Source organism: Rhamphochromis longiceps, linkage group LG3 (assembly GCF_057381845.1).
Source record: "Rhamphochromis longiceps isolate RC_006_pf linkage group LG3, R_longiceps_female_GT1.1, whole genome shotgun sequence".
NCBI classification, from domain to species: domain Eukaryota; kingdom Metazoa; phylum Chordata; class Actinopteri; order Cichliformes; family Cichlidae; genus Rhamphochromis; species Rhamphochromis longiceps.
In genome coordinates, this window is record NC_140559.1 from 17,361,202 (window position 1) to 17,377,538 (window position 16,337).

Consider the following 16,337-nt stretch of genomic DNA (forward strand, 5'->3'; position numbering starts at 1 on the left):
TTCCTTCTCAGTGTTTGAGATGTTTATTTAGTCCTCCAAAAAAGATGTGGGCTTTATAGAAAATTGGGAACCTTTCTGGGACAAATCTGGTCTTGTTAGAAGAGATGGTACCCATCCAATTTTGAATGGAGCAGCAGAGATGCAGTCTTACATGTCTTTTTGCAGCTTCCCTCTCGTTATCTTGTCATCCCTTCAAATATCCATCCCCTGAGAGACTGTGCATGCTCCCATTTTGCCTGGAAAAATGGCTTTCTGCTTTATATAAAAGCTCTTGACGAAGCTAGAACATCATTGATTGAAGAAATGTTGATGTCAATGTGCTCAAATGGCACCTCCATTAATGGTAGCAGACACAAAGTGATTGGGACCATTAATGGCCAGCCATTAAATCAGGGCATTCTGAGAAACGACATTTATTTTGTCTTCAAAACATTGTGAATGAAGGAACAATGTACAATGTCTCATCTGAAAAGGATGATCTTTGAATATTAAAAGGTTTATAAAATGTTAGATCTGACATCTTCACTATACATCTCTCCTTGGTATGTACAACTCTGAATGCATGCAGATGGTTATCAAAACACTTCGTAAACAACATGTTTCCCATTAAAAAAATGGCAAAAAAGCTGCCTGTTCAGAATTATTCTGAGAGTCTACATTTTGGGTTTTCTATCCTGTCCACTCCACACAGTACATAATGCATAATATATGACATAACATCTTCCAGGCTCTGACCTCAGAGGAGGGACCAGAAGGAAACTGTCACATCATCAGTGTGATCATTATTGTCAAATAATCTTAAATTTTATTTAATTTCAAGTCTCACTAATCCACTCTTAAATATTTCATCAAAGATTGTTTGTTAGGTAGGAGATGGAGCCTAAATGCAAGATTCAGGAGAAAAAAATTAACTCAAGAGCAGCTTTAGAGCTGAACTCTCAAAGTACAAAACCACTGCAGGTCAGGAACAAAGACTCTTAAACAACAGGAAACTCTTCCAGGAAACCAGATAAGCAGAACTCAATGCAGCTCTAACAGAAAATCAAACAACTAACAATTAAGTCACAAACCCAAAATACACACATAAACCTAAAGGACTCTTGAATGGGAGCACAGAACTAAAGGCATAAAGTACCATGACAGGAACTCACATCAGGAATAAGAAAATAAAGACCCATAAACACTAAGAAATAACTGAATAGTTATTTTTTAAAAACAAAAAAAACAAAAATGATCCAAGCTATAAAAACAGGAGTTTCCTGGACAATTAATGTATCAGATCTGAGGATGTCGATTATAGCTGCTGGAATGTTTTGTTTATATGATGTTTATCTTTGCAGATGCTTGGAACCTTAATTAAGGTCTCTGGGCAAATTTAGGTGCTTTTCTTTTTCCTGTTGTCGCGGTAACTGATAAACTGCTGGGATGGTTTGGAAGAGTTGAGGCAAGTTTGTGATCTGGAGACACTTTGACCACATGTGATGTTTGTTGTTATATTATGAAAAATCACACAGTACTGTGCAAAACACTTGAATCACCCAAACTTCTTTGTCTCTTTGGAATCAAATTTTAATTTCACAAAAAAAAATTTTAATTCTCAATAAAAACCTCAATGTCAATCATTTAGTTGTAGCTGAACCATGAGCCATCAGGCAAATCTCCATTAGCAAGTTATCGTGGATCACCCCGTGCGTGGGGCTGCACAGCATCAACACATTAGCGCAGTTAGCTCGTTAGCGTGGTTAACATAAAACTTTGTCACTGTGCAGGTGACCGGTGGTAACTCACTAACAGAGATTTGCTGCGTTAATGCTGTTATGGCATTAACGTCATTTTAAAGAGATTAACGCTGACAGCACTAATTCATACATGTTTGTAATAAGGCTGGGCGATATGACCCAAAATTCATATCTCGATATTTTTTAGCTGGATGGCGATATAAGATATATATCTCGATTTTTTTTTTTAAGCCATAAGTTAAGAACAAAAAGAGAGTTCTTAGTCACACTGTGTCCCAGATGTCACACGGGCACTTTTATTTACATACAGCGTAGATATTACTCAAAAATAAATTATCAGCATATATTAAATAATCATGGTCCATAAATAAAAGAAAACAATGTTGTTTTTGTGCATAACAAAAAGCTCACAATTGTGCAGTCAAAATGTAAACTAATAGACGCTGAGCATAATAACAAAGAGACAGATTTCACAGCTGCACCACGTCTCTGAACAGGTGCCATTTGTGGTCCTTATACACACACAGTACGTATCACTCCGCGAGGCTCCTCCTCTGTAGCCGTAATTCTCCGACAATCCATCAAGCGGTGCAGCTCCGTAGCTTAGCAAAGTCATATTAAAACATTTTTTGACAGATTGCTGAGCGCTGTGTACCACATAAAATCGGTTCGCGGTCAGTAAGCACAACCAGAATTCATACATAAGGCGCACTGTCGATTTTTGAGAAAAGGAAAGGATTTTAGGCCGTGCAGCCCCTCCTGGCTGCATGTCGTTAGCGTGGTTAGCTCGCTAACACGTTGACGCCATCCAGCCCCACGCACGGTAACTCGCTAACGGAGATTTTCCGCTTTCATCTTGTCATTGCCTGCAGGTGAAGCTATGGGGGAGGGGGAGTTGTGTTCAGTGAAGGAGAGGCGAGGCCGAGTAACGTTGCGTAGAGACAAAAGTGGACGAAAGAGAGGCAAACCTGCGGCTCCACAAGTATAATTATAACGTAACATAGACTATATCGATATAAACGATATTGTCACATCTTATATCTCGTATGAAAATATATCGATATTTTTAAAAAACTCGATATATCGCCCAGCCCTAGTTTGTAACACAGTTTTACTTTGTGTTCATGAACATCCTGAAGACTGTAGTTCAGAGTCACTGTCAGGCAGCAGAGGAAAGTTCATTTCTGTGTGTCTTCAGATCATTTGACCCACAGTTCTGCTGTGAGGTTTAAAGATGATGATCAGCATGTTCTTCACTTTTGGTGTCAACACAAAGTTTGGATCAGCAGCAGGAGACTCAGAGTTCAGCTCTTGACCCCTGACCCCTCTGAGATATTTCATATCCTCCCTGGTGAATTTGATGTGTTGGTCCACAAAGTTCATGTGATCAGTGGTACATCCTGAGATTTGACTTTCACCCAGGTGTCATCCACATACCTGAACTAATAACTTGGTGATGTTCCAGGGTTGGATAACAAAGCTCTTTTTTCCATGTTGGGGAAACCTGCAGTCAGCTGAGACTGAAGAAGTCACTTGGATGAGACCAGATGAACAGAACCTTTTATTGTTTTTGACTCTGCTACTAGGGCTGCACGATTAATCGTTAGAAAATCGCGATCTCAATTCATACTTATGTGCGATCTCATTTCCAAATGACAACGATTTAAAAAAAAAAAAAAAAGACGACGACGATTGTACCGCATTTTGATCCAGGACGTAATCTGCATGAAAACAAGCGCTCACTCTTCCTGCTCAACAAATGACAAGAGCCTTATACCACGTGATACAGAAGCTGTGCCGTGTGATGCTAAAATTAGCAGGGAAAAAACAACGGAGAGCACGTCAGGGATGACGAGAAAGTGACAGGAGAAAATCCGTCCCGGTCAACCACCCAAACATCAATAACGGGAACCTTATACAGCGCTTCCCTATACCCGTCGAACTCCCGCAGGCACAAAGAAATCACGGAGGCCATTACTTATCACCTGACCAAAGATATGGCTCCCATCAACACTGTGCAAAACGAGGGATTTAGGAAAATGATCAACACCCTAGGCCTAGACAAACGCTACACAGTGCTGTCCCGCAACTATTTTTCTATTGTTGCACTACCTGCTCTATACACGCAGTGTCGAGCAACGGTGGAGACGGAATTTCAAGCAGTACAACATTTTGCGGCAACAACAAAATGTGAGACATTTGTTGTTTTTATGTTTATTTGTTGTTTTTATGTTCAGTCTCAACTGTTACGAAGTTGATGTGCAGTTAATAAGTGCAATAAATATTTATATTGGAAAAGAAAATCGTGAGAGAATCGTGATCTCAATTCTAAGCCAAAAAAATCGTGATTCTCATTTTATGCAAAATCGTGCAGCCCTATCTGCTTCTGTTGTTTTTTGGGGTTTTCTTTTGATGTTTTTTTAGATGAGAAAAAAAACACTAACAGCAGCAACAAGAAGCAGAGGTAAAGCTTGCAGTGCAATAGATTCATCCTTCTCCCCTTCACCCTTCCTGCCATTTTCTGTTTTAACTTCAGGTTTCTTCATTTCATCCTTCTTTCCTTCTTCCTTTTTCACTTCATGCTTCATCCCTTCTTCCTTATTTCCCTCATCCTTCTCTCCTTCTTCCTTATTTCTCTCATCCTTCTCTCCTTCTTCCTTCTTCCCTCCTTCATTTTTTACTTCATCCTTCTTCCCTTCTTCCTTTTTCACTTCATGCTTCTGCCCTTCTTCCTTCTTCCCTTCTTCATCCTTACCTCCATCCTCTGTGTCTCCTCCTGTCTGACCTGCAGGTGAGAAACAGGTGTGAGGTGTCAGCTGTCAGGTAGGTGATGAGTGAAGAACAGAACAGAATCCATTTGCTCTTCAAACTGCTGTCAGACATTATCTACTGCACTCTGATCACATCACTCAGACCAGCTGCTTTCTACAAAGTCTCATCAACAACATCTTTAGAAACAAACATCAACAACCAGGAAGCAGCTTCACCTCTGATCACACACACACTCAACTCTACTCACTCACCTGGAGGAACAACCAGGTAGATGATGATTATGAGCTCCCGAGAGCCCGTTTCTTTCATGAACACACGACACTCGTATGTTCCAGTGTCATTAATCGTCACATTGTTCAGAATCAAAGACACGTCTCCATCCTTCATCTGTCTGTCCTGCAGATCCACCCGGTTCTTAAAAGATGGATGCTGACCTTGTGGAACAAATTGCCCTTCCTGGTACAAGTAGACATAGCCTGATGTCAAGTAAGCTTTGCTCCAATGTACAAATTTGATATTGTTGTTTGGAGCTCGACATGTCAGAGTGACGTCCTGTCCAGACTCAGCTGTGATGTTTTTCTGCTCTGAAAGAGGAAACAACACAGAGCAGAGAGGTTAAAGGTCAAAGTACAATTATGATCAGAATGATTGACTTTAAATATTTTGTTTATTTCCTTTGACATTTGAGTTTTTAGTCATGTTGGATTGAATTTAATGAACCTTTGAACATCCAGCAGCTATTTTAATGTTTTCATAGTTGAACATGTTCTGTTGTCTCTTTCTCTTTAATCTCTCTCACACTCCTGTCACACTGGTGTGTGTGACTGCAGCAGCATCTGGCCCAATCCAGGGGGTAACTGTCCCTGAGACAAAAAAATGTAGCATTGATTTGTTAACCATTCCTCGCTGTCGGTCCCCTGACCGTGGTCGGGAGACCCAAGGGGAAATGCTTCCTCCAGGGCCGAAGTTTTGTCCTCCTTCGGGGTTAACTCCCATCACTTTTGTGGAGTAGTGAGGCAGACAGAAATCAGCCGAGACACCCAGGAGTACTGAAGACATGAGGCTTTAATACCGGTACTGCACATTTCAAAACACACTGCATGGGCTGTAGCCCGTTACAACGCTGCTCCCGGTCGCCGCCTCTACCCGTGACATTCTTTTCAGTCACCGCGTTTTTCATGCGCATGCTCACACACACGTGAGCATGCGCGTGAAAAACTCCTCACACAGCAGCCAGCCACACACAAGCCAGCAGTTCCCACAACAGATTAAGAACCTGTCTAAAAAATGTGATTAAGAAATAAGGGTTTGTTAAAGGTTTAAAGTGCTGTAAAGTTTGTTTGAGGTAGAGTTTGTAATGGTCACATGACCAGAGTTTAGTTGAGAGCACAACTATGGCATTGTGGGTCAGAACTAGCATGAATACAGAGCTACAGATGCTGTATGTTCAGCACCTGAACATTTTCCTGTACTGCTAGCTCAACACTGTTTATGGGCAATAACATGTTAGACTTTAATAAGATGAAAGACATTTACATTGTAAACTTTGTGTTTTCTTCAGTGTTCGTGGTTTCTGAAGAGAACGAGAGAGAGAGAGAGAGAGCGAAACAAACTTGAAAACATCAATATAATGTTTGGCTATTGTTTGTTGGAGCCCTGTAGTTACACAGGCTCATCTTTTGTGTGCAGACAGATGGCTGATTTCATAGAGAGGCCCAGTGCTGAAACTTGTAACTTGTTGCTGATGCAAATTAAATCATTTAAACAACAGAAATTTCTCCTGTATTGCAGGTGTGCTACATGACAGAGTCATGATAAGTAAGTTCATTGACATTAGAATTTAGATTAAAATATTTGCATCCTCATGTACTAAAGTGATTTTATTATTATATTAATATTGTATAAATATGGTAAAATTATCCTTCAAAGAGTTAAATATGCTCGTTGGACTGTAGGACCATCACTCACTCACCTGGGGAAACCCTCAGGTTGATGATGCTGACGAGTTTCCATGAGTCTGTTCCATTCACAAGGACATGACACTTGTATCTTGCAGCATCATTAATCGTCACATTTTTCAGAATCAAAGACACGTCTCCATCCTTCATCTGTCTGTCTTGCAGATCCACACGGTTCTTAAAAGACGGATGCTGGTCGTCTGTAACCAAGTGACCATCCTGGTACAAAAGAATATACTTATCTCTCAGGTCAGTTCTGCTCCAATGTACAGCTGTGATGTTGTTGTTTGGAGCTCGACATGTCAGAGTGACGTTCTGTCCAGACTCAGCTGTGATGGTTTTCTGCTCTGAAAGAGGAAACAACACAGAGCAGAGAGGTTAAAGGTCAAAGTTCAATTATGATCAGAATGATTGACTTTAAATATTTTTGTTTATTTCCTTTCACATTTGAGTTTTTAGTCATGTTGGATTTAATGAACCTCTGAACATCCAGCAGGTCACCAGTGACCCACTGTGGGGGAATTTTAGCCTCATGCTAAACATGCAAAGTGTCAGAAACTACAAGATGTTAGCTTCCACAGAACAACAACATGTGCTGATAATAAGTGAACATAATGTGTGAGAGAAAGCAGCCTCTCATTATAAGACACTGTGAGTCTCTTAGTGGCAGATTTAGATACATTTTCTTCAAGAACACATGTGATTCAAATGTAATAATACACGTTTTGTATAAATATGTCACAATCAGCGGGGCTGACTGTGTGTAGAGTGAAAGCTGGACCCAAATGCAGACGAAACAAAACATGAAACGTGACTTGAATAACCAGGAATACAGGGGCAGAAAACACAAGGAGTCTAATAACCAAATGAACTTTGCTAATCTAACGAACTTAAACATAAACAACATCCAAATAAACTAAAACTTAAAACGCTGGGTCAACAGAAACAGGAACCTGACAAAATATAGTCTATAATTTATTTATTTTTCTGTACCCCACATAATTAAACATTCAAGTTGAAACTTGAATGTTGCATCCATGGAACATCCAAGAAATGTGAAACTGCTATCAAATAAGGGGTGCTATGTTAATATGTAACTTGACCTGTTAAGGTGTTTTTTGATGGAAATAGCTTTTGATTTCAGCAAAAATTGATCTATTAATACTGCAAATTAAACAAATGACCATTTTCAATTCTCTACAACCTATAAAATGTTTTAAAACTCTGTGCTTATTAATTTGGAGCAGTGCATACTAAGGTTTTTGTTTTTTTTTTTTGAACTGTTTTTATTGTGTGGTTTGTTCAGTAACATTTAAATTATACTCGAATAGTTGATGACTCAAAAATTATGCTGACTGAATCGACTTTTTAGGAAAATCACAGAAAAATATAATTTTCATAATAATTTGGAACACAGAGTAGATTTTTGCTTTGTATGTCTAACCAGACCTTAACAAAAAAAATATTTGTAACTTGTGTAAATAATTGTTTGTTTGTTTTTACAAACACCCAAATTCTAGTCTACAGATGCACAAGCATAACATTTTCAGATATTTTGGTTTACAAGGTTACAAAACTCAGTTCACAACTTTACAAGTACAAAATATTCATGAGCACAGTTTGAGCCCATCCACACATTACACTTTTTTGTCACAGCTGGATTGCAGATGTTAAATCCGCACAGACTCTGTCTAACCTTGTGTCACTTTCACACACATTATTATTAATATATAACCTTCACTTTCTCACAGTAAATCTCACCTGCAGAGACAAAGACAAAGATGCTGAAAAACAGGAAATTGTAGCAGAGTGACGAAGTTTCAACAGACATTTCTGTTTCTGTTTTAAAATCAGAATCTGAGATTCAGAAGAGACTATATGAGATGAACTCTGAGGTTCAGACAAAGCTGAAAGTCCCTGAGTGAGAGAACAGGTCTGTAACGCCACACTTATGAGTTAGAGAGAGAGATAGAGATGGTGGGCTGGACCGGAGTCCTCCAATGGAAATACAGAAATGGTTCTGCATTAGGTTAACATTAGGACTGACGTATATTAAATTATATTAAATTAATGAGGAACAATCTGGATTTATGGCAGAAACATATTTAATAACAGTCATTTGGTTGGATATGACTGATTATATTACACTGGATAAAAGCTTTATTGTCATTCATTTATTGTTCACCAATTTGGATTTGGAAATTATTTTATATTATTTTTAAGTCATCGGTATATATACTATATATAAAGCTGAGAAGATAATTGAAGCTGGCGCATGGAGATTAGACAAAGCTTTTCTTCAAGCCTGTTTTTTTTTTCCTGTGTCTCACAAATTATGACAATGAATATTAATAAAAAAGAGTAATTACAGGGTATCACTGCTTTAGGTAAATCATTTAAAATATCACAACTGACACGTGTGTTTGTGTCATCCATCTTAGATGATTGTAATGGCTTTTTTTGTTTTCTTTTTTAAACGGGCTTAGAAAAAATCTCAGTTTCACACCTCTGAGTTGAAAGCAACCATCCTCTATAGTGGTGGGGTACAGTAACCCCACCACTATTTTTCCCAGCAGCCCTCATCTTCTAGAATGACATCTTGGTCAAACTGAAGCTCCTCTGCTGCCACCTGTTGGATTTTTACATAGTTTACATATAGTACCTCACACAGGAAACCTTTCTTACACACACACTTTTTTTTAGAGAGAAGAAAATAAAATAAAAACTGCTTTTGGAGGAGGAGAACACATTTGAATATTTTTGTGAATTTTCTCCAAAAAATCAATAATGTCTGATAACTCATCTCAGCCTCCAATAATACATCATCATAGATATTTGATTCCATTTTTGTGATCATCTGGATTGATTCTTTGGTCATAAGGCGAGCAGGACTCACTAAAGTGATGCTGTGCCTCTTCAATAAATACAGTGTCTGCAGTTCAGCAGAGAGGAAGTGTTTGTTTCTGTTTACTGGAACAACTGCATTAACCACTAAGATGTGGTGAGACAGATATGTAGACTCCAAAGTTCCTTTGGTTTACTTAAGTCTATTTTGTCTATGTCTGTGAAGGTTCTCAGTCATCCAGGTCATCGTAGTCTAAGGAGCTTAGAAAAAATAAGCAACAGGACTTCTTTAAGTTGCTTGATGACGTTTCACCTCTCATCCGAGAAGCTTTTTCAGTTCTAAGGTCAAATGGTGGAGAGTCCCAGATTTAAACCCAGTGGGAGTTTCCCCCCAAAGAGGGACAAAAGGACCCCCTGATGATCCTCTACCTAATCACATGAGCCAAGGTGAGAAAACGGGTGTAGCTCACAATCAGCCAGGGTTTCGGGTGAGCTCATTGTGAAACCTGGCCCCACCCTACCATGTGATGTCCTGATGTCAGATGGCCCAGGATGTGAGTGGGTGTTAAGGCGTCTGGGGAGGGAACTCAAAACTGGATTATAGATGGCAGAAAGTTGGTGTTGTAAACCCCCGCCTCTGTTCAAAGATGGTCGCTCACAGTGGACATAGATGCTTCTTTCACTCCTCTTTCAAACCATCTGTCCTCTCTGTCCAAAATGTGAACATTGGCATCCTCGAAAGAGTGACGTTTGTCCTTTAGATCCAGATGGACAGCTGAGTCTTGTCCTGTGGAGGTGGCTCTTCTGTGTTGTGCCATGCGCTTGTGAAGTGGCTGCCATTTCAGAAACGTTGTTTGTTCACAGTTAGAATAAAAAAAGTTCACAGCTTAGAATAAAATCTATAATTCCTGCTTCATGATTAGTGAACTATGATCATACATGGTTGAACATCCATTAAGTTATCAGCAGGCATTCATATATGTAGTTAACTCTAGAGGAAAATACACAGTAATACAACAGAGTGGGTTGAACTAACTAGAATGAAAAGTTTGATATTATTGAACTCAGAGATCAGATTTAAAGTTATTTTTCCAAATCTGCCTTCTGGAACTGATTAGTTTTTCAGTAAACCTCAGTTATACTCTGTCTGTATCATTTTATGTTGCATTAGAACAAAAGAGGCAAAGCAAAACTGGTTGCCCAACCCAACCTGTGACCATGAGCTGTGGGACTGTTTTACCCAAAACAGTTTTGCTTCTCCAAATTAGAGAACTGGATGATGACTTTGACCTTTGACCTATGATGACTTTGACCTCAAAGAGGCTTTAAGCTTCATTGAAAGTTTAACAGGACTGAGCTCTGTGCTCATTCAGGAAATGTGATTCAGAAGGAAGTCCAGTCTGAGTTCATGAATTTGTAGTTTATCAGACACTACAACACTCAAGTCTGTGTTTTAATCTTATATTACTGAGTGAGACTATATAAATGTTTCCAAGGGGAAGGAACAACAACAGGATACTTGTTGTAAGTTACTGAAGACATAAAACATCTGCATGCCAATAAATTAAGTAACTGATTTCCATTAAGTAGTTCTGCAGCATCAGAGTCTAATTCAGTGATAAAAAGACATAAAATCTGTAACATGTGGATGTCCTCTGGTCTGAGGTGCTCGGGGGACCAGTTAGAGACCAGCAGCTGGATGTCAGTGGTTGGACTGGTGGACTACTTCAGTGAAGAGTAGACGACGTCTGGCTCTGGTTTAAAGTCTGAACACAAACACACAGTTCAAACAACAGGAAACATGATTACAAGCTTTGTAGTTCAGTCAAGACCTCCAATCTCCACCTCTCTGCATCACACACAGTCCCAGTTCAGACTTTACTGGGAACCAGTTTAGATACAAATCAGAGCGTCCGCACTGCTCACACTTTAAACTGCTTCTACAAACCTGTGCTGACCTTTAACTTTGATCACACGATTTCTTCTAGTGTGGTTTAGTGTTCCTTTCTCTCAGCTTCAGTTCTTACTTTTTGTTTGTCATTAGTTCCCTCTGTGTTCCGTCTGTAGTTTCTCAGCCTTGCTTCTCAGTGTTTCATGTCTTACTTCATTTATGCTGCTGTTTCTGATGGTTGTTTGTGTCGATCTTCATTCCTGTTTTACTTTGTCAGTGAGGTTCAGTCTTTGACTGAAAGAGCTGCTCAGCACCCTCACAGACTCATGCAGAGGGAGATGTGGTTTGTTCATGATGTAATACTGAGTGCATACGTGTGTTCTCACTATAGCAAGAGTAAGTATAGCTACATCTAGCACAATATATACCTGGATGGTCTACTGATAACCAGCGGTAATGACAGATGTTCTGTAGTTATTCAGTAGTCAACTGGACTGTCAGACATCTTGCTAATATGTTTCAATTCATCTCAAAGTCCTAGTGAAACATTTATTGACCGTATCCTACTGAAGACTAGTAACCTTTTGCTCTCTGGGTACAGAAACAGTGCTCTGTTTTTTTCTCTCAAGCTCAGAGGTTTTACTTTGTAGGTGAACTGTTTTGTGCAGTTTTAGAGAAACAAATAAAAAAAATCTACTGTTTCTTGCAGGTTCAATCAAAAATAGACCCTGCACTATTGTCGGTACTATTCTATTGCACGTCAACTTCAGCTGCCTGCCTGATGTACCTGCAGGGTTATAAGGAGAGTCACAATTATATGTTGCACCATTTCCTGTATTTGAAGCAACCCTACGCTGTTGAAGTTCATGCACTATAACTTGTGTTTTCACTGTACAAGTTTATTTTTGTTGAATCAGATTGTGAAGATTTGTGTTCTGTGTTCATTTCCAGCTCTTTATTTTTATTCTTGGACTTGACTAGAGTACCTCTGCATGATTCACAGTTCAGGGTAATACTTCATTAGCTTACACTGAGCTTTGTTGGAGCCCCTTAGTTCATCCTGTCTAAAACAATCTGTATTGGCTCCTCTCCCTTTAAGGCAACTTTCTACCATGCTTTCTACCTTGCTGCCAATCACTAATAAAAGGTTGAAATAACAGGTGGCTGGAGCATATGTCACTGAGACCATATTAGGTATCGATGATATCATACAAACCCAAGAGTAGAAAAATCGTTATACGTTTAGAGCAATCTGCAGCCTGCACTTTTGGTTCTCATGGATTACTTTATTTAAACTTTTCTTAGCTTAGCCTAGCATAATGACAGTAAACAGGGTGAACAGCCCAGCTGTACCTGAGCTTTCTTGTCCTGATGGTTGTTTGTCCATTACTGACATCGTCAGAGCCCACTGCTGGGTAGACCACAGTTGTATCAGTCTCTGTAATATAAAGCATATAAAATTACTGAAACTACAGCAACACCATTGATATATTATTATTCAAGAGCTGCAAAGTAATTGACAAGATTAGGTGATTAAGCGATTTTTATAATCGGCAGCATTTTTCAGCTTTCCTATGTTAACACCTCTGCTGTGAAACTCATAATGACCAGAAATAACTGACAGCTCATTCTGTGAAAAACAAGTGTGGATGACCACAAGGCTGCTATATTCTAATAATGCAAATGCACACACTATACCACAAAGCACAAAGCAACAGGGTTCTCATGACTCGAACACTATCATTAGATCTTGTGGTGAGACGTCTAAACCTTAACCTGGTTCACACTAACTGGGGTCATCAACAGGAAGTAGCTGCTGTGGTTTTACATGCAAGTTTAAAAGTGGTTCAAATGTCTGAGAGGCTGAAAACACAAACAAAGGTCTACGGTCTGTTCAATCTGTGACTTAATTGGCTTCACACTAAACCAAAAAAGTTATCTTCTCAAGAACTTTCACAGGCACAACTTTCTGAGAAGATGGGAGGATCTGCCTGCAGTCCTGACCTCAACCTCACTGAACACTTGTGGAATCAGCTTGTGAGTGCTAGTCATGCCATCATGAACAACACAAACACATACAATCTACATACTTGACTCTGCTGCTCAACTCACAAATTTTCCTTACAAATCTTGTGCCATTTAAGAGAAGAAACAGACTTTCCAACAGTATAAGATTTATTGCCAAGAAGCAATAAATTAGTGTTACAACAAAGAAATCAAAGAGAAAGTTCCTTACTAACGCCCTATTTCTGAAACATCCTCACCCCTACTTTGCAGTGTTCCTTAATTGTAAAGTTGCAAAAAAGTTGTTTTAGAAACAAATCTAACAACTCAGCAGCCATTTGAAACACGTCACATAGTTTTGCAATTATATTTAAAATTTTAAATGTCAACCTCAACCCTTTTGATGGAAACACAGTACTACCTTTGCTTTTTCTGATTGGCTGTTGTTGAGGATCTGATAATTGGATGTAACTGTACATGACATAAGTGATGATGTCATCTTCTCCAGCTTCTTCTTGATCTGCTGAAATGATGCAAAATTAAAAATAATATAAATTAAATATCTAAAAACAGGTTGCATTTAGGAAAGTTGTAACTATAATAATAATGTATGTGACCTTTATTCTACTGAAGAATCTCAAACACGAACAATCAGGAGTCCGAGTCTCACCTTCAGGTTTCCTGTGAGCACATCGTCTCACCAGCAGAACCAGTAACACCAGTAGAACCACAACACAGGATGATCCAACAGAGGAGACCAACATCATAGAGAGAAGAGGATGAGAGTTTGATGGAGGTAGAGTGTTGGAGGTGGAACCAGGAGGAGAGGTGAATGTAGGTGGAGGTGTGGATGTAATGCCTTGAGCAGTTATTGATGGAGATTTGGTGGCAGTGAGTGAATGTGAGCTGGTGGGTGGAGGTGTGGTGATGGTGGGTGGAGGTGTGGTTTTCGTGCATGGAGCAGTTATTAATGGAGATTTGGTAGCAGTGGGTGAGGGTGTAATGGTGGGTGGAGTTGTGCTGGATGTATGTATAGAGGTGGGCGAAGATCTGACAGTTGTGGTGGTGGGTGTAGATGTAGTGGTGGATGTAGGTGGAGGTGTGGTTGTAGATAGAGGTGTGGTGCTGTGTTTGTCTAAAACAAAGCAAACACAGTCATCAAGTTGTCACATTGTGAATGTTGAAAGCTGCAGAAACACAGACAGGTGAGTGTGTCACCTGTGACAGTGATCCAGCTGGATGGAGACTCTCCATGACTGCTGATGTCACACTTGTAGAGGCCTTCATCAGACCTGGAAACATGCTGGATGGTCATGTGACCTGTAGGCTGCTTCCTGATGAGGGAGCCATCTTTATAGAAAGCAGCTGGGAGGTTGGAGGGAGGGGTCTTTGTTTTACAGAGCAGAGTGACGTCATCTCCCTCCATCACAGGGAGGACAGGACTCTGCAGGATCACTGATCCACCTCAACACAGAGACAAACTACAGCATTTCATCCATTTACACACAGCTTCATCAACACTAACTCCACACACTCAGCTTACCAGTGTCATACCTTTGTTCCTGGCTCTCCACTCTTAGTCTCTGAATGTGTTTCATCCGATGACACTATATGACATCTCATCTTTACTTGATAAAATGGTATTATCTACCTGCCCAAATGACTTTATCCATACAGCGTTATTTAAAATCAGTTTTCTTGCTAATGGCCTTCTATTGTAGAAATACACAGTTCAAAAATTACAGGCATATCTCTAAGATCCCTTTCTTGTCAAAGCTTCTTAAAAACGTGGCCAAACAAGTCATTTCTTTTATGGAAAAGCATGACATCTTTGACAAATTTCATTCTGGGTTTATGTGTGCTTCACTCCACAAAAAGTCTTTTACTCAAAGTTTCTAGTGATTTCTAGTCTGTTGACTCTGCTGCATCCAGCGTAATGGTTATCCTGGAGCTTATTTCTGCCTTTGGCACTGGTGATATTGTTTATATCCAACAACCTCGCACAGCCATTGAAGTGGAGTGGACCAACATTCCACAGGCCACAATTGACAATCTGATAGACTCCATGCGACGATGTGTTGCACTGCATGAGGCAAATGGTGGTCACACCAGATACTGACCGGTTCTGGGTCCCCAGACCCCCAATAGCGCAAAAAACTGCACATTCCAGGGTGGCCTTTTGTTGTGGGCAGTCTGAGGTACACCTGTGCACTACTCATGATGTCAGATCAGCATCCTGATGTGGCACACCTGTGAGGTGGGATGGATTATCTCAATATAGCAGATGTGCCCACTACCACACATTTGGACTGATTTGTGACCACTGTTTGGGAGGGATGGTTATATTGTGTATCTGGAATGAATTTTAGGTCTCTACGTCCATCCCATGGGGAATGGGAGCAGTAACAAAGGTGTTGCGTTTATATTTTTGTTGAGTGTAGATTGAATTGAACTCGGGAGCCATTCTTGTGAATGAATCAGAAACAGTGTTTGTTTGGTTTTTTTCAACTAATAAATATGACTAAGTGCCAAACGGTTGTCTCGCAAGCTGAATTAGAGGTTAATTTTTATGCTTTTATTTTATCACAGCTTGATTATTGTAAGAGCTGTTTATGTGTTTGAATAAGATCTTGACCTGTCACGGCCAGGGGATCAGCAGGCCGCTGACTAGTAGTGTTCCCCCTCTCTCTCCCTCCCCCCCCCCCCCCCCCTCTCTCTCTCTCTCGCTCTCTCGCCAGGGCGGAACTCATGGTGGGTTCACGCCCTCGGCCCACGCCCCCTCTGAAGAGGAAACACCTGGGCCTCGTCAGCGCAGCCAGCATTTAAGCCAGGGAGTGGCTTCTACTCATCGCTGGATCGTTGTGTGTGACTCGCATCCCCTGGACCCGACCCTGCATCCCCCGAGCAGATTCCCCTTTTGTGTGAGTGTTTGGAGAGAGAGCCAGAAAAGGAGTGAGTGTCTTTTTCCTGCCTGGATTTCCCCGGAGCCCTTTCCCTGTCACCGCGTTGTATATAGCACCATCCCCTGCACTGTTTGTATATACACCTGGTGGGACTGTAATAAATACTGACTGTGCCTCTGAGTCCTGCGTGTGAGTCCTCAAGCGAACCGTGACATGACCATCTTCA

The 16,337-nt window shown here is 40.3% G+C and overlaps 1 protein-coding gene and 1 pseudogene across 1 annotated transcript in view; both read right to left on the reverse strand.

Moving 5' to 3' along the window:
* Window positions 1-16,337, reverse strand: part of LOC146673215 (Fc receptor-like protein 4) — a 93,970-nt gene that overhangs the window by 73,089 nt on the left and 4,544 nt on the right. Inside the window, exons 4-7 of the mRNA XM_085401874.1 lie at window positions 16,005-16,010; window positions 14,427-14,663; window positions 13,879-14,067; window positions 13,630-13,716 (exon numbers count right to left, since the gene is read on the reverse strand). Coding sequence (XP_085258000.1) covers window positions 13,630-13,716; window positions 13,879-14,067; window positions 14,427-14,663; window positions 16,005-16,010 — 519 coding nt within the window. The remainder of the gene's footprint in view (window positions 1-13,629; window positions 13,717-13,878; window positions 14,068-14,426; window positions 14,664-16,004; window positions 16,011-16,337) is intronic.
* LOC146673219 (ICOS ligand-like) lies at window positions 4,544-8,300 on the reverse strand (annotated as a pseudogene).